The sequence below is a fragment of the Aulonocara sp. 'chitande type north' Nkhata Bay genome, linkage group LG23 (assembly GCF_057382095.1).
Source record: "Aulonocara sp. 'chitande type north' Nkhata Bay isolate Kocher_YH1m ecotype deep benthic linkage group LG23, A_spYH_male_GT1.1, whole genome shotgun sequence".
Taxonomy (NCBI): domain Eukaryota; kingdom Metazoa; phylum Chordata; class Actinopteri; order Cichliformes; family Cichlidae; genus Aulonocara; species Aulonocara sp. 'chitande type north' Nkhata Bay.
Window position 1 is genome coordinate 41,405,314 of NC_141365.1, and position 23,060 is coordinate 41,428,373.

General features: G+C 41.6%; 3 protein-coding genes across 14 annotated transcripts in view; all 3 read left to right on the forward strand.

Moving 5' to 3' along the window:
- The first annotated feature begins 2,482 nt into the window (after positions 1-2,482).
- Positions 2,483-5,609, forward strand: rpl31 (ribosomal protein L31). The gene is made up of 5 exons (XM_086283414.1): positions 2,483-2,623; positions 3,075-3,178; positions 4,431-4,556; positions 5,323-5,435; positions 5,520-5,609. The coding sequence occupies exons 1-5, from the start codon at positions 2,498-2,500 to the stop codon at positions 5,549-5,551; spliced, it is 501 nt and encodes a 166-aa protein (XP_086139540.1). The 5' UTR covers positions 2,483-2,497; the 3' UTR covers positions 5,552-5,609.
- Positions 5,610-7,962: 2,353 nt separating this feature from the next.
- Positions 7,963-11,152, forward strand: chst10 (carbohydrate sulfotransferase 10). The gene is made up of 6 exons (XM_086282619.1): positions 7,963-8,069; positions 8,478-8,621; positions 8,724-8,836; positions 8,927-9,152; positions 9,298-9,403; positions 9,571-11,152. The coding sequence occupies exons 2-6, from the start codon at positions 8,516-8,518 to the stop codon at positions 10,121-10,123; spliced, it is 1,104 nt and encodes a 367-aa protein (XP_086138745.1). The 5' UTR covers positions 7,963-8,069; positions 8,478-8,515; the 3' UTR covers positions 10,124-11,152.
- Positions 11,153-14,616: 3,464 nt separating this feature from the next.
- Positions 14,617-23,060, forward strand: part of LOC147302454 (mitogen-activated protein kinase kinase kinase kinase 4-like) — a 37,106-nt gene continuing 28,662 nt past the window's right edge. For all 12 annotated transcript variants that reach the window (XM_086281654.1, XM_086281661.1, XM_086281656.1 and 9 more), the window contains exons 1-2: positions 14,617-14,884; positions 15,249-15,314. In XM_086281654.1, the coding sequence (XP_086137780.1) occupies positions 14,828-14,884; positions 15,249-15,314 (123 nt within the window). In that variant the 5' untranslated portion in view covers positions 14,617-14,827. The remainder of the gene's footprint in view (positions 14,885-15,248; positions 15,315-23,060) is intronic.

Here is a 23,060-nt window from a genome sequence, read left to right on the forward strand (position 1 = left end):
GCATTGGCTGCAGATTTTATTGACTCACAACAGTGAAACATCCTGCAGGAACTTGAAAGAACATTTCTCACTAAAAAGCACTGCCAAGCTATTCCTTCACTGAATGTAATTAGTTAAAGCTTTTAGTTTGTGGAAACACGCTTTATTTTTTGTGTTTCTTTTAAATGGTTTGGCAGTGTCTTTCTTACAGGAACTGAAGGGAGTGCAGATCACCAGGTCACGAACATGAACGAGTGGAATTCCTCTTCTCACGAGCCCACATCATCCATGATGGAGCCAAAGCGCTCCCAGTAGGAAAAGACAGTGTACTGCTTAGGAAATAATGACTGAAAACAAGCCATTAATCTGAACTTTCAATCTGTCATGGAGGCGGCTAAACAAGGTCACGGTAGTCTTGCACAGATGGATAAGGTGCACCTTTACAATGTGGTTGTATCAGGAGACAGTTGCTTAACAAAAAGCGCAAGATTTGCCTTATGCGTGTGCTGGGATAATTTTAAAGGACTGAAAAGATTAGGAAGGGGCAAAGTACTTTTGTCCTAAAGCTCTGGATTCAACGTGATCCACCACCCAATCCAGCTCCATGACAGGAAATCTCATTCCTCTTCTCCACCCATTCGGGGTCAGCGCCTGTCCTACACCCAGTTTTCACATTTTGACTTCTGAAAATTTCTGCCAAAACGAAATTGGCAATAACACAATACCGAAAATAAATAAAAATTTTCCAGAATTGGGACCACTTACTAAGGAAAGGACTACCTCATGAAATCCTGTCCCACTGAGGAAACAATTCACCATCTGCTACATAATGTGTGGTTCACGATGTGGGTCGGTTTCGAGAACTAACAGGAGTGGCCGAAAAGTAGTATCAGTAATTTTATCGACACAGAGACATCGAACTCAGTTTCCCATTATTTTTCAGTTTGACCATGACTCTGGTTTTACAGAAAACATTTTTACAAACTTTTTTTTGTCCTTGTCTCTAATATTCGAGTAATGATATCTGGTTCAATGCTGTAATTTTTTTTTTTTTTACTGTAAAATAAATATTGACATTTTCACAAATAAGGACAAACGTGATGAAATCTTCAAGCAAACAAATTTTTGAGGTAAGTTCTGGAGTTTAGCATATAATTACCACCACTTCATGGGTGATAGGTTTATGAGTTTGTCTCCATATGTGTCTACAGAGGAAGTCTTATGACTAATTTAATTATGTGGAAAAATTTGTTTAATTTCACATTTCTTTACATGTGCAAAATAACACCATGTTTGATAAAATATGTATACTGAAAACAAAGATATACATTTTTTTAAAGTTATTTAAACATATTTGTCACCATCTGTGATTTTAATAATTAATTTTACCTTTCTAGTATATCTGAGATTCTTAGAAGTAGACATATCAGTAGAATTTGGATGTTAACTAAAGTTTCAATTAGAATGCCTGAAATGTTAGAAGAGTTGTAGGTATCTACAGCAGTTCAATTGCTGATAGTAATTATTAATAACAATCGAACTTTGACTAATAAAAACTGGATTCTAGATGCTAAAATTACATTTTAGCTTTTTCAACGTGGAGTTCTAAGATAAGCCATAAAATCTTTGTTCATACAGAGGAAAATTCTGATGCCACTCTGCTTGGTGCAATGAAAACAGCAACTGGGTGTAGAGTCACAAACATCAAAAATTATATAAAAGGTATACACTTAAAACAATTATCAACATACAAGGAATATATACAGAAAGAAACAGTTGGGAGTATGATTACAAACAAATATTAATGGTAAAGCGACTGATACTTGCACGTTTCTACTAAACACTGAAAGGACTTGTCATAGTTATCCACGTACATATTTTCTACACCTGTGCTTTCAGTGTTAAATTCACACTTCAATTTTGAAGAACCCGTAATTCAATGCCCAAGGGCACTTAAGCATGCAGACTGGAGCAGCCAGGGATCAATCCACCAACCTTCTGATTGGGCAATGACCGGTCACCGGCTCTACTTCCTGAGCCACCTCGGGAATACTATATGGTAGCTAATACATATGTGAACAGTAGTGCAAATAGGTTGAGAGTGAAATAATAATTTACCGGCAAAAGTGATGACAGAAAAAGTATTAGAGTTAATGTGGTAAGGAACAGTTAGAATATTATAAGAACACCGTGTTGTGCGTTTGCTTTCAAATGTATTGAAAAACATAACATGTATTAAAATTTTCTTGAAATGCACTCAAAACACGACCGATTGAAATGTAGAAACGTTCTAATAGAAACGTATTGTAATAATAGCTGACAAAGTTACAGGACTCTTACAGTGGAGTTTCCAGTGATAAGTAAGGAGCTATTCATATCAATGATTAATACTTTTGCTAATATGATGCGAATCGTAGATATCTTTAATAAGAACTGTTAGTCATTACTCGACAGAAGACAAATGTTACAGCCAACAATTTCCATAAAAGCTACTTCTTTAAAGTTATACGGATTTTTCATGCTAGGAACCATTAACTCTACGTTTGTTGTTAACGGGCCTCATTCGAAACGGACCGGCTTCCTTTACCCACAACCCTCCACCTTAGCTCAGTCCTTCCGACTTCCGCCTCAGCTAAGAGCCGAGGTGAGTAATTTTTTCAGAAACTATAATTCTACAATCCAGCACCATCCTATGCTATTAAAGCCACAGAAACGTTCATCCATCGTGTAATAATGTTTATTAGTACTGTATCTGCTGTTATGTGACCATTTTGATGTTGCTGAATGTTTGTAAAGACACTTTAAAGCGACGAAGGAGAAGCACTGGAGCGGTTTCTAGCTGCATGGCTGTCCATGTTCTCCACACACTGCTGGAGTGTTTGTCACTCAGAGCTCAAACATAATACCAGCACTACAGTTATTCTTGTAACGTTTATGTCATTAATTTTCTTATTTAAGCTACATGTTGGCTTGAGTAAGTAACGCTAGCGCGAGCTGTATGCTAGCGTCAGGCTTTTCTTCGGGTGTCGAGCTTAAGTTGTGTTGAAAGCGGACTCAAACTTAAGTATGCGTGTCTTTTCCCCCCTTCTTTCTAGATGGCCCCAACAAAGAAAGGAGAGAAAAAGAAGGGGCGTTCAGCCATCAACGAGGTGGTGACCAGAGAGTACACCATCAATGTCCACAAGCGCATCCATGGAGTGTAAGTACTGCTGGTGTTATGCCAAAAAACGATTTCCGATATATCTGTTTGTATGTTTAAAATATTTGCTTATGGTGGTAGGCTGTATAAAGCTGCATTAAAGAAGGGGGTCATACAATAAATAAAGAAATTACCTTACTCTTTTATGAAGCCAGGCCTTTTGGGCCACTGAAAACAACTTTATAGATCTGTTATGTTGTATTTGTTGCAGTTTCTGCAGTCCTCTTGGTCACATCTGTTGAAAAAGACACTTTTAATCTCAATGAGAGTTTTTACCCAGATCAACAACGGATACCTAAAAATCACTTTGCCAAAAAGCTGATCTGCTTCTATCTTGTGACAGGAATATTGTTCCTGGCTCAAAATGACTTTTATTGTTAATGATATAATGTTAGAAAGCTCAGTAAGTTATTAACAACAGTTTAAATACCGATTGAAGATTAGATTAAAATATATTAAAGCGACTGCAGTGTGGCTTTGTTGTGTGAGACGGCTGTGCACATGAGCACATTTTGTTTGGATGCACTAAAAGCAATCAGTCCTTTAACTTATTTTACATAAATCTGAGCATTTTAGTAATTCATGAAATGTGTTATATGAGAGAAGACAGAAGGATCAACGTTAGAAATTCAAATTATATTGGGTCCCCTTGTTTTCCTGAGCACACAATAAAGCAGCGCACATAAAAACGAATAATGCCTCTCTATTAAAAAACAAAATGACATAAAAGCTAGAGACAAAGGTAGTTCAGTGAATAGACAGTGCTTCTGAGTGCTAATCTACAGTGAAAGGGAGAAAATGATCAATGAAAGAATTTCATTTTTGAAAAAAAAACTTCCACAAACCAAAATACCCTTTACCTGTTAATCTTGTCTGAGAAATGACAGATCCTTCAGCCACAAAGAAAAGGGGGACATGAGGATTGGGTGAATTTGAGTATTTTGTGCTCTACAGAAGATAACATCAGGGGAACGGACGGATCTTCAAATTCCAAATTAAAGTGTCTGATTTGTTTGATGAAAATCATTTAAAAAATAATAATAATCACACTAACACTTGGACAGCCTGGGTCATTTTTAAATTATTTTACCTAGAATAGGTCTAATAGGAATAAGTCACATACATTTAATTTGTCAGTGACTGTTATCTGTCGCTCAGTGCTGCTGTTCACCCAGTGTTGGCATGCTGAGAAATACTAATCAGGCTCTTTTCTGTTGTATTCATATTAAAGTTGTCCCTTTTTCATTTGCAGGAGCTTCAAGAAGCGTGCTCCCCGCGCCATCAAGGAGATCCGCAAGTTCGCAGTGAAGGAAATGGGAACTCCTGATGTCCGCATTGACACTCGTCTCAACAAGGCAGTGTGGAGTAAGGGTGTGAGGTGAGCTGGTGCCCTCTTCAGATTTCAGCAGCTTCACCCTATTTGCTTTTATGGGTGGTTTGCACTGTGTCCGTGTTTATTCTTACCTTAAAGTCATTTTTTACTTTCCTGCGTATTTATATGAAGGGTTAAAGTGTGCAGTACTGGCTGTCAGTAAGCTCCTGTCACCACAGTGACTTTAGGAACTGCTATATGTCAGCGTGTGCTTTAACAAGTTAGGTTTGTACAAAAAAAAACAAAGAAAGCTGTAAGAAACATTCAATTAAAATTCTATGCTCAGGTGTGCTGTTGCCATTTTTCAGTCTTTTTTTTTTTTTTTTTACTGGTTAGTTGAACTAGTGGAGGTGTTGGTCAGCCTTCTGTGTGCACACAACTGAGATTTATTGGACATAGAGCAAAAGTTGTGCTTAGAAATACAAGATTGTCGGGGAACTTGTTGATGGCTCCATTGCTTTCAGCTATTTGTGATTCACTTACGTCTATGTGGGAAAAATCGAATTTACCATATTTCTGTCTGTGCTGAAAGTAGGATATCTGAAGGTTTTCTAGTCTGTTTCTCAGCATATGAACAGAAGAAGAGAGGGGAGGTGTTTTTCACTGTTGTGGTTTGCTGTCATTTAATATCTCGATGCATTGCTTAAGATTACACAGGAATTAAAACTGCATGAAATAAGAGTGGCAACATCCTGTGACTGTAGCAGTTAGTAATGTCCCAGCTAATCATTTAGCTTCCTGGTGTTCTTATGTGTGCGTGCGTGTGTCACAGGAACGTCCCGTACAGGATACGCGTACGGCTGTCCAGGAAGCGTAACGAGGACGAGGATTCCCCCAACAAACTGTACACCCTGGTCACATACGTTCCTGTCACCACATGCAAAGGTAAGCATGTTTCTCACTCACTCTCAGGTACCCGTGGAAGTAATGATGACATTTTCTTAATCGTGTCCTCTCTTTTCCCCACAGGTCTGCAGACAGTCAATGTTGATGAAAACTAAAAGTTGTCTCCAAGTCGAATAAATGGAAATAAAAGGACATCTAGTGTTTCCTCTTGCATTTCTTTCTTTTGTCTTTTTTTTTTTTTTTTTTTTTTTGCGCTCATAACTGAAGGTTTGATTTGAGATTTGTTATGGATTAACGATGATAATTTTAGGCTAGCAAAACAGTCAAAGTTTGCAAAAATTTAATGAATCTTTACCCTGTTAATATAACTATTTATAATTAGATGTTTTTAACCTCCTAGGACCTGGTGTCCACATAGGTGGACGTCACATTTTGGGTTGTCTAGACCAGAATACTAAATTTTGCTCTACGAGGGCTCGATATCCACTTGCGAGGACATTATATATATGTGCATCTCATTTTTGTCACAAACAAAAATCGGCAAAAAAAAAAATCTGTCAATTCTTTGTTTTTTACACTCATCAGTGTCCCAATATGCCCCCAAATCAAAGAGAAATTAAAAATGCATGCCATGAAATAGTTTGGGTCTTAGGAGATTAAGTATAAGTAAGAACTGTCTTTGGGGTTTGATGCCCTCTGTTTTCAAGTAAAGCAAAATTACTTTACTATTATTTGGTTTTTTAGATAGTAAAGCTCCTGATTGGTCATTGAACGCTACCACTATGACAATACAGTGCTGATAGTTTATAGGGGGAAAAAACGGCTGGATTTATTGGAGCGTGCTGGGTGGTGTTTATTAAGAATATTGTTATGATATTTAATGGAAAATGAATTAGGTGTTCAATTTCTCTGAACAATGGAGTCCACCTGCTTGATGGAGTGGAATATATTTGATTTAATTCGAATGTAGAGATATCAACAAAGTAAACCAAGTCGTCTCTTGAGGACGGTTCTTTTGACAGCTCCCTTTGGACTTCACAACAGCAGATTATCTGCCTCCATCTCACCTTATCTTCATGTCCTTCATTACATCCCTGAACCTCTGTGCACTTTCTCTTTTCCACCTGCGTGGCAGCTCCACATTCAACATCCTTTGTTTGGACAGGCGCACAGAAGGGATCGTGGATATATGGAACAATCTCAGTCTTGTCTCTCTTTGTCTCCAAACTGCTCAGTCTGAGCTTTGCCTCTGATGTAATCACTAGGGGTGGGTTTTGATTATTGATTAAAACTGATTCTGGCTTGGATAACGTAATAACGATTCATTAAAATCCTGAATCGATTTTTAAATATAAATTTATTTTGCCCAAAACGCCAGAATTTCTACAACCACCAAACAGCTAAAACAGTAAATGAGTGCACAAAACGCGGACCCGACGCATCCGAATCGGTGAGAATCCGCGGCCTTTCTCACCCGACGGCACATATGCGGACACGGTCATGCCGCCTAAGAATGACCGTCGGGGCTCACTGATTTCGAAGCGTCGGCGGGCGCTTTGTGTTTACGCCCTTTTTGCGCTAGATTCTCTGAAGCTGCAGGTTTTATCTCTCTGCAAAAATATTGACTGAACCAGCAGCCAAAGACGATCCAAACTACGCTTCACATAAACATTATCACGAATTTCCTCTTACTTTTGCTGTTTTGCTTCCACCACGATAAAAATCACACTTCATGTAGAGCTCTCCCTCTCTCTAAATGATAATCAAAACCCACCCCTACTTATTACTTCCAACAAGAAAGCCTCATTTCTGCTGTTCAATACTGAACAAATGTAAACTTTTTAAAATTATGCAAAATTGCAAAATGCTTAGCTGTGTCTTTAATAAACCTCTGTAACTTTACTCTGCTTCACTTCGTTTTTGACTGCACAATATTTTTAAGGTCATCTGCTATAAAAACCCAGACCAGGAAAACCGCCTTCATGTTTTTCTGTATTTTATCCTCAGTTACTTTGACACAAAGGAATCTGCTGTGATGCTTACACCTTTGATAAAGTCTCACAAGTGTCAGCTTTCTTTTTATAGATATAAAAAATATAGATATGTACTGATAAGGGATCAGAATTATAATATTTCTGACTGTGAGGCAAAATTTCCCCGATTCGAATCGATTCGATCCACGATTCGATTCGGGACCTTGTGAATCGGAATCGAATTGATTCTAGAAATCAGTGACGATGCCCAGCCCTAGTAATCACTTCTGATTCTGGTCATTACCAATGTAAACTGTAGCCTCTTCATCTCTGCTACCTCCAAGGACCTGTTCCTCTATATTTGATATAACAGGTGGTTCTGAAACTATGGAGCATGGACAACCTGGGGAAAAATAATGTAATTAACCTAAAAAAAATATATATATATATATATATATTAATAAGAGTTTGTTTATGCTCTCGCGTCATTATATAAATTAAAATGTGGTGTTTCGGGTGTGCTCACGTCAGATCATCATGGCAGCGCTGCCATGCTGCCGCTAAGGGGAGCTCCATTATTTTGTCAGCAGTTGGACGTGGAGAGGACTGGACGCATCAGCGGAGACGTTTCTATGGGATCGTCTAACGGGTTCTCTGGAGTTTGTGCAGCTGCGAAGTAGAACTACAACTTATCAAAAAGGTAAAGCTACGAGGCTGATTTCGATTTTGGGCCGTGTGTGTGTCTGTGCGGTGAGATTTAAACTGGTCTAGCCGAGAAAACAAACGAGCACGATTTAAGTTGTCTGCTTCATGTCTGGGAGGGACAGATGTGGCTAGCTGGTTAGCTAGCTGACCAGTTAGCTAGCTGCCTGAAAGCACCACTATTTAGATGAGCTGACACAGAGGCTGAGAGCATTGCCGTTAGTTTTTCTCCGTACACGGTCGCTAGCCCTGAGCTGTGTAGTTATCACTTGTCTTGAATCGTTATGTAGGATAGCTCACCGTTAAGACATACGATTTAACAGGTTAGTTTTAGCGCCAGTCAAGTCCTATCTCCATTACCTGTGTGTGTGCGTGTGCGTGTGTGTGTGTGTGCGTGCGTGCTCAGGTGGGAGCGTCGCTCGCTGTTTCCATGGCCGTCGGCTGATGTGCGAAGCGATGCGGCACTACTGGCTGCTCATCGGGGCTTGCGGCTGGGTGCTGCTAATCCTGATGTTTCTCAGCAAGTTCATCAGCTTCAGAGCTGTTGATGGTAAGCCACTGGACCTGTTACGGTGATAGCTACAGGCGGGAAATCCCAGGAGGGGGGATTGTGATCAGTCCCATTTGATTTATGTGTTTGTTTGTTTTTTAGATTACGGAGAGAGAGCTGGAAGTCAGAGCGGGACAGTACCAGGCACTAAGGTGGTGGTCAAACCCATTGGGATGTCCAGCCCTGAAAAGCAATCTCCAAAGTCATCAGATCAGGTGACTATTTACTGATTGCTAATTATAACTAATCCATGCCATTGGCCTTTTCTCTCCTCTACATAACTCTAAGTTGTGTATGTTTCTCAGCCTACAGCAGTACCCGCAGTGGCAGATTGGCAGTCAGTCGCCCAGAAGCGAATCGAGCTGCTCTCGACAGTGTGTAAGAACAGCAGCCTGAGAAATCTGACACACGTCTCCATCAGCAAATTTGTCCTCGACCGGATCTTTGTCTGTGACAAACACAAGATCCTGTTCTGCCAGACGCCTAAAGTGGGTAATACACAGTGGAAGAAGGTCCTCATTGTACTCAATGGTAAGTATGGACAGGACGGAGGTAAAAGCAGTGCTGTTCTTTTTAATTTCATGCCTATTTGTTGAAGTAGTTAATTTAGATGAGGAATTATTATTATTATTATTATTATTATTGTTGTTGTTGTTGTTGTTGTTGTTGTTTGCAGGGGCTTTCCAGACTGTGGAGGAGATCCCAGAAAACCTTGTTCATGACCATGAGAAAAATGGCCTCCCTCGCTTGTCGTCCCTCACTCAGCAGGAAATAAATCACAGGTGTGCTCGTAGTTACATTGATAAATGTGGACTTATCTGGTTGAAGTAGTCAAACGTACTTCCTTAAATCAAAAAGCAAAAATGAAGCAGCGCTGCTTCTTCTGAAAGATGCTGGCACATAGTGTTTGCGGCTTACGCTAACGTTTATCTGCCTCGTACCTCAACAGATTAGACACCTATTTCAAGTTCTTCATTGTGAGGGATCCCTTCGAGCGCCTGATCTCTGCATTCAAGGACAAGTTTGTGAAGAACCCCCGCTTCGAGCCGTGGTACAAGCACGACATAGCTCCGGCCATTATATGGAAATATCGCAAGATTCACCGCAACAATGACCTCGTCGCCTCCGGTCTCCACTTCGAAGACTTTGTTCGCTACCTCGGCGATATGGAAGGCCACCGGCGTATGGACCGGCAGTTTGGCGAGCACATCATCCACTGGGTGACGTACGCAGAGCTGTGTGCGCCATGCAAAATAAACTACAGCGTGGTCGGCCACCACGAGACGCTGGAACAGGATGCCCCGTACATCCTCAAAGCGGCAGGCATCGACACACTGGTGACCTACCCTGCCATTCCTCCAGGCATCACACGCTATAACAGGACCAAGGTGGAGCACTACTTCTCAGGCATCAGCAAGCGAGACGTCAAGCGCCTCTACGCACGCTATCAGGGCGATTTCCATCTGTTCGGCTACCCAAGCCCAGACTTTCTACTGAACTAAGGCAATTAACACCGACTAAAAGACATGTTTGTTTTTTAAATATATAAACCAGCTTTGATTTGCTGCGAGTGAGTTGGACTGTAATTAACAGTCAATTCTTTCTCATGAATGCAAACTGCTGCCTAATATTAAGACGTTTAACAGCGTGTTTGTGCAGATAGAAAATGTAACCGATGAGCAAACATAGGTGCAGGATGGGGTGTGAGAAGTCGCCATAATGACACTGAGCAGTGAATAACCACAGATTCTATTAGGTTTTTGTTGGTGATGCTGAGGGGGAGCGTCAGCATCAAGGTCAAATGTATGGTACACATCAAGTGGAGAACACGTTTGTAATATTTATGATTAATTTGTTCTCTGTAATTTTTTTTATATGTAATGCCAGGGATGCAGGACGGTAAACCCTGTAACGTAGCTGTTATGTATGGATCGCCTGTTTCATTAATGGATGTTGCCATATGCTTCAGACAGCATCCTTTTCAGTACCTCTTCCTGTAATGCCAGATACAGGCGCAGTAGACCGCGTGTGTCCGGGAGCACAAAGATGTGAATATAAATCAAATGATGAGACAGTCGTGTTCTCGTGGATTTCAGAATTTCCTTTTTTACATTTTGAAAGCTTTTTTGTTTAAACGCTTGGTTTCTCACATATCATAATGTGGAATCAAAATGAAGCCCTGGACTGTGTTGTGCCAACTACTCCAGTTTTTCAGCCTTTACATTACACCTGATGTATATTTAGCTGTTAATGCTTTCGGGTCGTTGAAGGAAACTGGCACTAGATTTTTAAAAAGGCTATTTTTTTCAATTAGAAATGTACTATGTAAATGTCCTTGTCTTTGGAATTCAACATTTCTATTATGTGTTGCTATTTATAATATTATTAACCCGCCGAGTAGTGGCACAAGAGGTGTCCCAGTTGTAAAAAACAAACAAACACTGCTGCGTCTCTGCAACCTCTGGGTGACCTTTTGGACAGGTGGTTGTGTTACAAAGACGACATGGCTTGTAATAAACTTGCTGGTCAGTTGTGTGTTTCTATGTTTGTTTTCTTAAATATTGCTCAGGTGTGCATTTTACTATTATAATAGCTGATTATTTTGGGGGGGGGGGGTCACCACAAGCTTATCCACTCCCTCCATCTCATCAACCCTGTTCATCTCCTCCTTCGCTGCATCCCTGAATCTTCTCTCCTGCTCTGAAGCTGATGTTGCTGCAATAATGTCAAACATCCACAGGGGGGGCAGCAGTGTATTTAAAAGTGAGTGCTTGGTGAAAGAAGCCACAAACCTCCTTGAACCCTTTGAACTTAAATGTCAGCACACCAGTCTGTTGAATTGACATTTAAGCAGAGGGCTTTAAGGGCAAAACAAATACTTCATAGCTGTATGCAAGCATCAAAGAGGCTCAGGGCAAGGACAGGAGTTTGCATCGTCAGTGTCAAATATCCAAGCTCACACTGTGCAAGGTGGATTTAAGTTGATTTACACAGAGCATAAGCTTCAGTTAAGTGTATTAACCCCGAGTGCCTCAAAGCTTTGTGGCTCGCGTGTTTGTTATACGTTTGTCTGCCAGGTTATCTCTCCCTCGTGCTGTCCGACTGGTTGGTCCTGTCGTTCCACCATGGAGATAAAGTTTGTTTGAGCAACAGATGAACGCTCCATTGTGCAGCTGTGACAAGTAACAGCAGCTGCTGGTGTTCACACAGAGATCCAGGGTTGTAAAAGTCCTCAGGAGTGTCGCTGTGTGTATGTGGGTTTTTTTTTAATATGATCTGTTTATTTAGCACTGCTGCAGTTTAAGTGTGGACCATATGAATCACATTCGTTCATATGGACAGCAGAGGTTAACCTAAATCAGTGAAGTGACTGCAGGTTTGCTTGCACTCCTTTGACCAATGAGTAGCCTGTTGGTTGATCTTCATTATTTGGCTGTACACTATATCATTATTTCACCTTAGAAGCCAGTGTTGTGCATGCAGGCTCCAGTCATGGTGAAATTAAGCTGTTTTATTACAGGCTGCTCCCTGGAGTACACTTAGGTGCTGCACACGCACACAGCAGTAGCATCACTCCCGAGATTGCTCACTTGCCACACCCATGATTACCAATATTGACACTGAAGTCTCAGGCGCGCATGTCCATATGGATGCTGTGGTGGGGGCTCTACTCCCCTGCCTGTCTCTGTTTATACCACCTGTCCTTCTGCTCATGCGGCAGAGCTGCATAAACACCGGGCCTGCAGGCTGATGGCGGTTAGCGGGGGGGAGTTCATTTAATATCACCTCGGTGGTCACGCTTGATGCACCGAGAGCCCAGCCCTGTTTGTCTATGTGCAGCCGACCGGCTTCCTGTGTCTGTGCGGCTCTCCGGCAAAGCTGGGAGAGCAGGCGAGCAGCGGAAGTGTGGGTGACTGACTTTCAAGTTAAAGTGTAGCATTACACCCTTGGAAAGCAGGTCGATATGTGATCATTCATCACGTGTTTACTTCCAGGAACCAGTTTAAGAGGTTTTATAATGAGCATTGCCTTAGCAAACATTACACAGCTGTGTGAAAGTCTTGAGCCAGCTCTCATTTCCTCATGTTTTGCTAGAAAAATTAAAAACTTGATGCAGTTATCTATTGAAACATGCGCAAGCATACTGGTAAAACTGTTAAAACTCCAATTTCTGCAAGTGCAAACGTTTAACTATGCGTTTAATCAATTAAATACCTTATTATAAGACAAAGAAGAGCAACTTTAACACTATTTCTCAGATTTTTACAGTATGACTCTTTGTGTAAATTGAGACAAGAAATGTGTAAAATTATAGAAATTTGTCACTTAACGAAGTTAGTAGATTGTGAATGGCAATGAGGGAGGTTTTACATGTAGGAAAAGCAGCAAAAGTCCTAAATGCCCACCCTTTTCAAAAGATATCCAGTGGGCCAAATTGGGGTCTTTGCCTGGCTGATTCTGGCCCCTGGGCCTTATGTTTGAAATCCCTGCAATAGATGGATCAAGGAGGGCCAGATGCATCCAGTGTCAGGTCTTTGTTGAATTTTCTCCCCCATTTCTTAATGAAACAACTTTCAGATACTGATCATCTTCTGCAGATATATAAATATATATATTTTAACCCTGCTATGTTCTCTGCCGCCATCCACTTTGTCCAGTTTCCTCCAAGTTTTAATAACACACTTCACACTATGCAGAGATATGCCAACTTTTTGGTGAGAGCTCATACTCTGCTATCTATCATTGGTATTTTTTCATGATTCAACAAAAAAAAAATGTAAATAAATGATGTGTTTTTGTGACAGGCTGCTAGCAACAAAGTGCCTGAAGATACAATTTAAAATGCGTGCTTTGCCATTTGTCTGTTGTGTGTAGACACAACGCTGGTTCATTTCCGGAGTTAGGTCAGTGTTAAGTTGATAACATAACAACAAACATATTCTTCCTCTGAAAATGTTTCAGTACAAGGACTGGGTTGAAAGTGAGTGAGTGAGAAAAGCAGCCAATGTCCAAAGAAACACATTGAAGACCTTTCGGAAACCCAGAGAACTGTTGCTTAACACCACTTTAAAAAATTATAAGATCTCTTTGGAAGCACAATGTTCTTAAAATAAGTGATGAGTCAAGACTTTTGCACAGTACTCGATAAAGTAAAAAGGCTTAGCAAGTTAAAAGGGCCATAAAAGGAGGGGTTAATACCCTTTTTTTCTAACTCTAAAATAAAATGAAAGTTTTTAATGAACAAAAATATACAAACAAAATATAACAATAAAAAATAAAATACTAAATAAACGAAAAATACAGATGTCTCAAATTAAAAACAAATGAGTTATGAATCATTATCGTAGATCATGCTATTAATTCTCTCAGTTGAAAAAATGAAACCATGAAACCATAATTACGCGATGACGAGGCTCTGCTCACTCAGCACTTTTTCCTTTGATACTGTGCACTCATGTTTTTACACAGTGTGTTTACACTGTGGTATCACTGCGTCCACCTACACTAAAATCCTCAATATTTCCTCCTCCAGTGGTTAAGGTCTTATGAGAATGCATAAGCCATAAGGTCATGTGAAAGAAGAAAAATATCAATTTTCTTCCTTTCTCACTGTAATGTGTGGTTTCCTGTCTTTATCTAAGCCACTGTGTTTTGAATTATTATAGTTTTGGTTTTTAGCTTACACAGATGCTCTCAGTGGCACCTACAAAGTAAGCTAAGTAAGGGTTAAGGATTATTTGGTTGTTTATTTACACTTTCTGATCATGCACGTTATTTTCTTTCAATCAAAGAGCGGTTTTTTTTCTTCTGAATTTATTTTATTCAGAAATATATACTACAGCATAATGTAATATTTGTATGTGCATTCCAAATTTTATTTTAAATATTTTTCAAAAAGAAAAAAAAAGTAGAATTCTCAAAACGATTTTAAAAGTTGTTTTATTTTTGAAAGCGCTCGCCGGAAGTAAGAGTTACCAGTCACGTTTGACTCCAGTGGCAGTAACTGAGAGAGGAGAGCGAGCAGGAGTCCGCTGCTGCCACCTCAACATGGAGTAACGAGAGCTCAGCGCTTACTGCTAAGGAGCGGATCCCAGAGAGAGGAGACCCCGGCGGCCTCTGCTGTAATTTATCCCCCGAAGTCCCCGCAAATGATTCAGCGGACACTTTTTGCGAAGGCGAAGGAAAGCTCGGCTTTTATTTGAAAGATGGCGAACGACTCTCCAGCTAAAAGTCTAGTAGACATAGACTTGGCTTCATTGCGGGTGAGTGCTGCTGAACCGAGCCGTTGTTTTTTTAAATGTTTTAAATTTATATATATATATATATTTCCTCTTCAGTTTGCTTTGATTTTTATTCAACCCTCCGTCGTTCAGTGTGACTTGTAGTAGCAGCAAGTTTGAGCCTGCTCTCCTTGTTAGAGATGAAGTATTGAAAATGACCGCTGAGCCATAGCGAGGTGTTGCCAGTGTCTGCTTTTCCTTTGTTCGAGATGCGTTTGGCATGTAGGGGAGACCAGGACGCAACAGCTGGCTCACAGTGCACAATGTTGCTTGGACGATTTTTTTTTTTTTTAAATGACATTACTTTAAATTGAAACACCTTTCTGCCTTTTTCCCCTCTTTCCAGGATCCAGCTGGGATATTCGAGCTGGTGGAGGTAGTTGGAAATGGCACCTATGGACAAGTATACAAGGTTGGTTGGAGGCGCAGTACATGGCCTGTCCTGTTTTCACAGTGGAGGCTCGGCACTATGCTTCCCCCCCTTCTTATCAAACCAGGGAACAAAGAAAGTGGCATTAAGCACGCATGGGTTCTAGATGCTATTGCACCACATTGTGGACAGTTAATATGGTAGAAAGTCTTTCTAGTTCATTGGTGTGATTAGAGTCTGGTGTTATTGTTAACTGTTCAGCTGGGAAGTAGGGGTGTGAGTGAGTCAATCTGCTCTGATGCATCACCTGCCTTTCTAAAATGTAGGTGGGGGGAGAGGCAAGCGTGGAGTGTCACAATCCTCATGGCCTCACTCTAGTCTGCAGCACCATCATTTTTTTCCCTTCTTCTAATTAACAAAACCAAATAACATATCCCGTTCAAATCCGGACTTTCTTCCAGTTCAGTGGATGGGAATCCCTCTCTGTGGACCATCTGCTCTGGTGTCACATTTCCCTGCTGAAAATTAACATTGCTGCTGTTGACAGACATCTCCAAGGAGGGACAGCGAGACTCAGAAGACACAGATGTGTTTTTTAGTGGCCTGTGCTGCAGCACAGCACCCTTCATGTGCTGTTGTAGTTGCAGCTGGTTAATCAGATCCATTAGCATTATGCAGACTACCAAAAAAAAAATCACTTTCCTCATGCACTAAGCTGAGTATTTCATTCTGACAGCCCACAGTGCTCCACTGACCTGCATTCAATCTCCTAGCACGCTCCACTCCCAGGATCGCCCCCGCCTCAGCTCGCAGAGCAGATCCATCTGTGTGCATGTGAAGCCACACCTGAAAGCACCCCTGTGCAGTGTAAAAGGAAGTGTGATGCATGTGTGCTGTCTTCCCACCAGACTGCTTTGAGCTTGACCTTTGAGATGGAGAATTTGTGCGTCTCCCTCTTCTTTTATTATTATTATTTTTTTTTTTTTGGGTCCTCTTTAATCTCTTTCTCCATTCAGTGTCCAGTACTAATTCTATTTGCGAGAGCTGCTCTGTAGGGGAATGGAGAGCGTGTACAAGAGTGGGCTGTCAGATTAGCTCGCGGTCGACACACAGACGCAGGGGCCTGCACAAGATAAGCCAAACTGCCTATTAGCGAAAGCATGGCTAATGCTGGAGCTCTACTGCTGCAGCTTCCTGTTGATCAGCTGTCGATCAGCAGCCTGGCTGTCATGTTAAAACGGCACGAGCATGTGGCCTGTGAGCATGTGCAGTGGGACTGAGGCGCTAGAGGAGGAGGAGGTGGTGGAGGGTGTAACTGGTAGAAGAGCAGCTGTCCAATTCCAGACAGAACCTGCTCACCGCTCTCACAAAGCTTAGCTTGTCCCCTCGCTCTTTTTGGGTCTCCCAGTCAGTCAGATCCACAGAAAGGAGGTGTTTGTCTGTAGGGTTTCAAAATCGGACCCACTGAATAATCACAGCAGCCCCCAAGTGAAAACGGGGTGGAGATTCTTCTCCCTCTGAGGCCTTTGCTGCTTTGTCCAGCACTTGGTCACAGTGTGCAAGCGCCCCCCCCCTTTGTGTTATCTTATGAAAAAAAAAAAAATGTGACTAAGCTTCTTTACTCTGATTTTGTGGTGACTTTTAATTCCTTTGAGAGCTTTGCTTTTGTGGTTTTTGTTCCTTTTTAGGCAGATTATTGGGAGTAGAATGTCTGCTCTCCATTAAAAGTTGGTGTCAAGCGTATCCATGCATATTTTGCATTCATATCAGTCTTCTGACAACCTTACAATAAAGTGATCGTGACAGTATCCACTCTAACCACCGAGTCCTGTCTGATATTGATATCTGATATGTCATTTTAGAGCACAGAAAGGAGGAGGAGGGACTAAAATGATTTGTTTTAGTTTTTGCCAGATTTCGTGGTTTTCTAGTCCTCATTTTACCAATTTTACATTTTTTGACCTTTTTCAGGCTGGTGCTTGTGTTAAACAAGAAATTTGTTTGGTGTAATGTAGAAAGATTTTCATCACTGGAAGGCATAAAATAAGCTATATGAGTGTGATACTGACACAAAGTCTTGTTTTGACCAATAGCATTTAAAATGTATGCATGGCACTTGTGCTGTGTCCTCCTACTTTCAGCTTTACGCTTTATCCTCAAAGATTAATGGAGCACGCTTTTTCTCTAAGACCCAAATTGCCAAGTCAAGGTTCGTGTGGCCATGCTGCGTTGCAGTGCTCTTTGCCAAGAGGGCATCCGTTGCCACTGGAGAGATGCCAGATTACAGTTGCTTTTGAAAACACAGCACAGCAGTTTTTGACTGAAAGCCATAATGAAAATGACTTTATAGCTAAAAGAAAAAAAATAGAAACCTCTTTAATATTGCTTTGACCAACAAGCTGATTGGAATGAAAGCCTGGACCTCCAAACAGATTGAATGCACTTAATCTAACTTGATTCATAAATTTTATAAATAATATGGTTGTGTACTTTAGCTGAAAGGCCAGCATATAAATTATAAATATAAATATTAGTCCAACCTGTTTGGTTTTATTTGGAGTTTAGAAGTTACAGAAAAACAAACTGTATAAAAAGATGGACCGTCTGTTACATCACCCCAATAGTTTTTGAAATTCAGTTTTAAAGCCTTTTGCTTAGAATTATTGCCTTTGTGTTTTGGTGCCAGAAATCACCATATTTCAATGTGTTTAGTGCTAAGCTATCAGCTGCTAGTAAGTTTGGCTAGCGAGAAATAGAAATTGAGGGGGGGGGGGGGGTCTCCCTTTTTCTGTGGACATTTTATACAATCAACTGCACAGTGTTGTTGTTTTTTTGTCAGACTATAGCACTACAAACACATACAAAATAAAGAAATTTATATATATTATTTTGCTGTACTGTATGCATGAGTAAAGCATGTAAAATGCATGTATGCTAGTCTGCTGAAACCATAGCGCTGCTCCGATTTCACTGTATGATGCCCAAGTATGGCGCCAATAAAGGAATCTTCATGTTATCTTATATCAGATAAAAAAAGCCCCAAAAGGCACCGACTCTACAGATAAACTAACTTAATTAACTTCTTCATACAATTCAAATGGTGAGTTGAAGTTAAATGTCTATATAGCTTTTGTTTGTTTAAATAAGAAAGCTGCTAATGTGTTGAGTTTCATGATGGGCATTTGTTAAGTTGTTTTTTTCCCTATGAGGAACTTTGGTCTTTTAGAGACAGCCTCAAGTGGTCATTTAAGGTACTGCAGTTTTGTCACTTGAGTGCTGGATGTTGTAGCTCGTTCAGAAACCTTAAAATGAAGTCCTTGCTTTTGTTTAAATTCCCAACACAAATTAGCTTAAAACTGTGCTATTAGCCAGTTCTGGCATGTCTAAAGAGTTCTGTCGGTCATGACCCATCGTATAAAGTTTGTAGTGAATATCCAGTCATTGTGAAGGCAGTGTAGGTCTGTCGCACCCAATTTATCATTAGTTATGTTAAAGCAATACACACTGCTTTTTGCAGTGCATGACGAGAGTCTCACTGAGCTTTTCTCCCTCTTTATCAGTTGGCCCTGGACCAGCTGGCTTAGCAGACCTGCTTCTGGATATAAGTATTTAAAAAAAGGGAGAGATAGTAGAGAAACTCAGAAAAAGACATGATTCTTCATATTGTGCATGGTATGTGGGGAAGATTCTCTCTGCTCTACAGAATGGCCATATATAGTCAGGTCTGAGGCAAGGGGCCCCTGCTGACCTGCCTGATGTGCATCCATGGGATGTGCCAAGGCTGTGCCACCAGTATTTTCACACCACCATGTTTCATGTGGGCAAAATCCATGTTGGATGTGGTGCGGCAAAATCCATGTTGGATGTGGTGCAGCAACATCACTTGGTGACATCACCGTGATGGTCACGTGGCTGAATACTGGGGGGGGATCAAAGAATTGCAGGGATGATTTCATATTTGCATATGCACTGCATGAAACAGTCATTTCTAGTCCCTCACATTTCATTTAAGGGTATCATATACAGAGGGCTGATTTTTGTCCAGGAAGCTAATAAAAGACATTACGATTTTTGAGCCTCAGTAGTGCTGTCCTTTGTTTTCTCCCCTGACCTCTGGGGCAGCCTCACCCCCTTCCCTCAGAATAAGAATAAGAAGCAGTCCTCAGGGGGCTAGCTATGTGTGAAGGGTTGGAGCTGCTGCTGAGGAAGGAGGAGAACCTCTCATGGAGTCTTTCATTGCCTACCAGCCACAGGGGGAGACTGATGTTTACCTCGGGGCTAACCTGACTGGTTGTTGTTGGTAATTAGCTTAAAGAAATGATGAAGTGAAAGATTGGATTTGGTTACAGTTGAGATGATTGAAGCAGCGACTATCAGGTCACTGTAGATGGATCACCCTGAAGTTAAACTGGAGCTCATCTGGCTTCAGGGTAATCTTCATCAACCCCTGTGCTGCTGCCTTTAGGGTAACCAGATTCACTAAGAGAGCAAGGCAGTTTGTCCAGTCTTATCATGACGAGTTCCCAGTGGTAATCCAGTATTAGTCCACCCAGTATCAGCAATATCAGTTTAATCTTTAAGACCTGGAAATTTGAATAAAAATTGTTTATTTGGCAAGATGTTACACAATTCTAAGTCAAATTCCAAGGATTTGGAAAAGCTATAAAATTTGAATATTATCTATTGAGCAGCTTGTAAATTTTTGTGAAAAATTGAAATTGCTTATGAAGAGAGAAATTATAAGACTGGTTAGCCCTTAAGTCCCGATTGTCATTTCCAGAAAATCCTTGTGATTATAATTTAATATGTAGGAATGCGGGCCTGCGGCTATTCTGCCAGTCACATTGAGTTAATGAATGTAGGACAAGTGATGGCTGGTTTTCTTGCAGGCCTGTGGGTTCGATGCCATAGCTGGGCCTTGTGACAGTGTCTAATTGATAAGTGCCATATAGGGCTCTGTGGTAAAGGTCCCGGGAGCTCGGCTGCTGATTGGCCGTGCAGCTGTTAGGTCAGAATCGGTGGGCGTTGAAGGCCCTGCGTGATGAGTGAAACATTTCAAACCCGTATTAAATTGGTGAATATGAGATCCAACACACTCCTCTACTCTGCATGCTCTCTATCTGACGCTGTGTATCCCTTATTGTCCCCATCTCCCCCACAGTGACCCTCTCTCTAATGGGTGTCACAAGACTTACAGTGTCCCCTGACTCGCCACACTGCCCGAACAAAACTTTCAGTGTCTGTCTGTGTGTATGCGCGTACGTGAGTGTGTGTTGCTGTCTGTGTGCAGCTCATTGAGCCGCCTCATTACTTGAGTGGTGTTGAGATGAGACACAAAGGCGCAGGCAGACGAGACAGCCTCTTGCCTGTCTTCCTCCAGCGCCTTTACATGATAGCTCTTTCTCTTCAAGATCTCTTGTTTTAATGCTCTAAATCTTTCTTTTTTTTATTTTAACTTCTTAATGGCTCCCAGTCATCCCACATTCAGTTGACGCTTATATAAAACCTTCACTAGGACACTTCACTGTGTGAAAACTGCATATTGGCAGGTGAAGAGAAACAGAGCTGTCATTTGCAGCCTTAGTCTTCGGTGCTTTCACATCTTTAGTGTTGTCGAAATGTACAGGCAATGCGTTTTTAAGCCTTTGCTGCAGCAGTGATCAATACTTGTCCTGTCACATCAACTGGCCTCTTGTTTCAGACCATTACTCAGCTTTCTGTGTTTTTGCTCCTCTTCTCTGCGCATTCCTTTTCACCTTTTCCATCTCCCGGCTTTCCCTCCTCATCCCTTCGCTCGCGCACTCCCCTCTCTGCTTTCTCATCTCTTTCTGTGCCACTTCCATCCGTGCTTCTCTGGGGAGAGCTGGGCTCGGAGGCAGCAGGGCCGAGGCTTTGTGTGTCTCTGTGTGAGAATTGGGTCAGTGTGCTGGTATGCAGCAGCAGAGCCCGGAGAAGCACAGGCAGCTCACAGCCTTACATGTCATGTGCTGCTTCTAACGGCTGATGGATCATTTTTTCCCTGGAATTTATCTGCAGGCAGAAGTCTTAATATATGTGTGAAAGGTACATGGAGGCTCTGACTTTTGTCTGCCCACCTGCTCACTCTGCTGGTTCAGATGTCACCTTAGAGCTTCTCATGACTTGAGCAAAGACTGAGGTCATCCATCTCCTCGGTCTTAACATGGGTAGCCTTTTAAAAGCACTAAACTACCACTGCAAGCAGTTCTCTCTCTTCCCTCACTGTGTGAACTAATAATGTGAAACCAAGTTTGTTTTGCACCCGCATGGCTAATTAGAGAGCATGTCGCTCAATTTCAGCACTAGGTTGTGCAATGGAAGGTGGAGCCATTTTTATCTTTTTGGCAAGTAGCAGAAGTTTGACCTGGTTATAAAGCCAGCCTGTGTGAAACTAATTGCTTTGCTTGATCAGAATAAACAGATTCTAGATATGAATATGCAGGATTTGTAGGAAAGATGCACTATTTTTGGCAGCAGAAGCTTTCTGGCTTCCATTTGTAGTCTAATAACGATCAGCCAGGGCATCAACGAGCAGGCTGTGGCTACATTCAAGTACCAGCGATGTTGTTTGCTGAAATGCATCAGACAACCAATGACTGCTCACAATTTAAAAATGGATCTGCATTCGTAAACAATTACTGGCAGAAGAGGAAATCTGAGAACAGGCAGCTTCTAATGGAAGGCCTGGAAATTGGCTGGTACTCCCAGTGCAAGTGGACAATCCAGGCGGACGCCGTACTGATCTGTTCTGGTGAAGAGAGAGCTGAGCCTAAAAGCGACGCTGTCGAGTTACCATTCAAACTATGATCATGGGCTCCGGGTAGTGACTGAAAGAATGAGGTTGTGGATACATGCACTGGAAATGAGTTTCCTACAAAGTGTGGCTGAGCTTTACCTTAGAGGTAGGATGAGGAGGTGGGTCAAGGACTCGGAGTAGACCTGCTGCTCCTCCACATTGAAAGGAGCCGGTTGAGGAAGTTCGGGCATCTGACTATGATGGTTCCTGGGTGAGGTGTTTGCGGGTATCTCATACCAGGAGGATGCACCGGGGCAAACCATTTCTCAGCCGGCTTTGGACTTGGTGTGCCCTCCTGGATGAGCTGAAAGATGTGGCTGGGGAGAGGGAAGTCTGAGCTTCTACCTGTGTGACCCGAACCTGGATAAGCAGTAGAAATGGATGAATGGCCATTCAAAGCTTTGGATTCAAAAGGAGCCCCCTAACCCCCCTTCAAGGTACTACCAATGGGAATAGGGAATACTGTTAGTATACATAGGTCTGGGTGAGAAAGGCAGTACTGTCCAAAAATTTTGAGTTGACAGAGAGGACCTCAAGAGAGAGGTACAACAGTGAGTGTCTGCCGCCATCTTGACAGAGACCAGAACAAAAGACAAAATAAGTAATGCTTTTACCACCCCATCATATACAAATTAACTTACTCTCATTGGTAGTCACTTGAATTGCTTACTTCAATGTTAATTTTAACTTGAGACCCGCCTACTTTGCATCGCTAATGGTTATTTTCTGTCGTCGCTGGATCTCTCAAGGTCTGGTCAGCAGGCTAGCTGATGGGTTCCCAGGTCGATCTTACTTTAATGCGAAATATGCAGGGAGGCAGAGGTTCAGGTCAGTCTTGTGGAAACCAGTACTCCCCCTTTGTCCGTACTGGCTCTGTAGGCGGACCGCTAACAACACTGCTGAGCATTGCCGCTCATGTCTGTCAAGTGAAAATCCACCCAAAAAAACATGAATCACTGCTTTCCCAACACTGA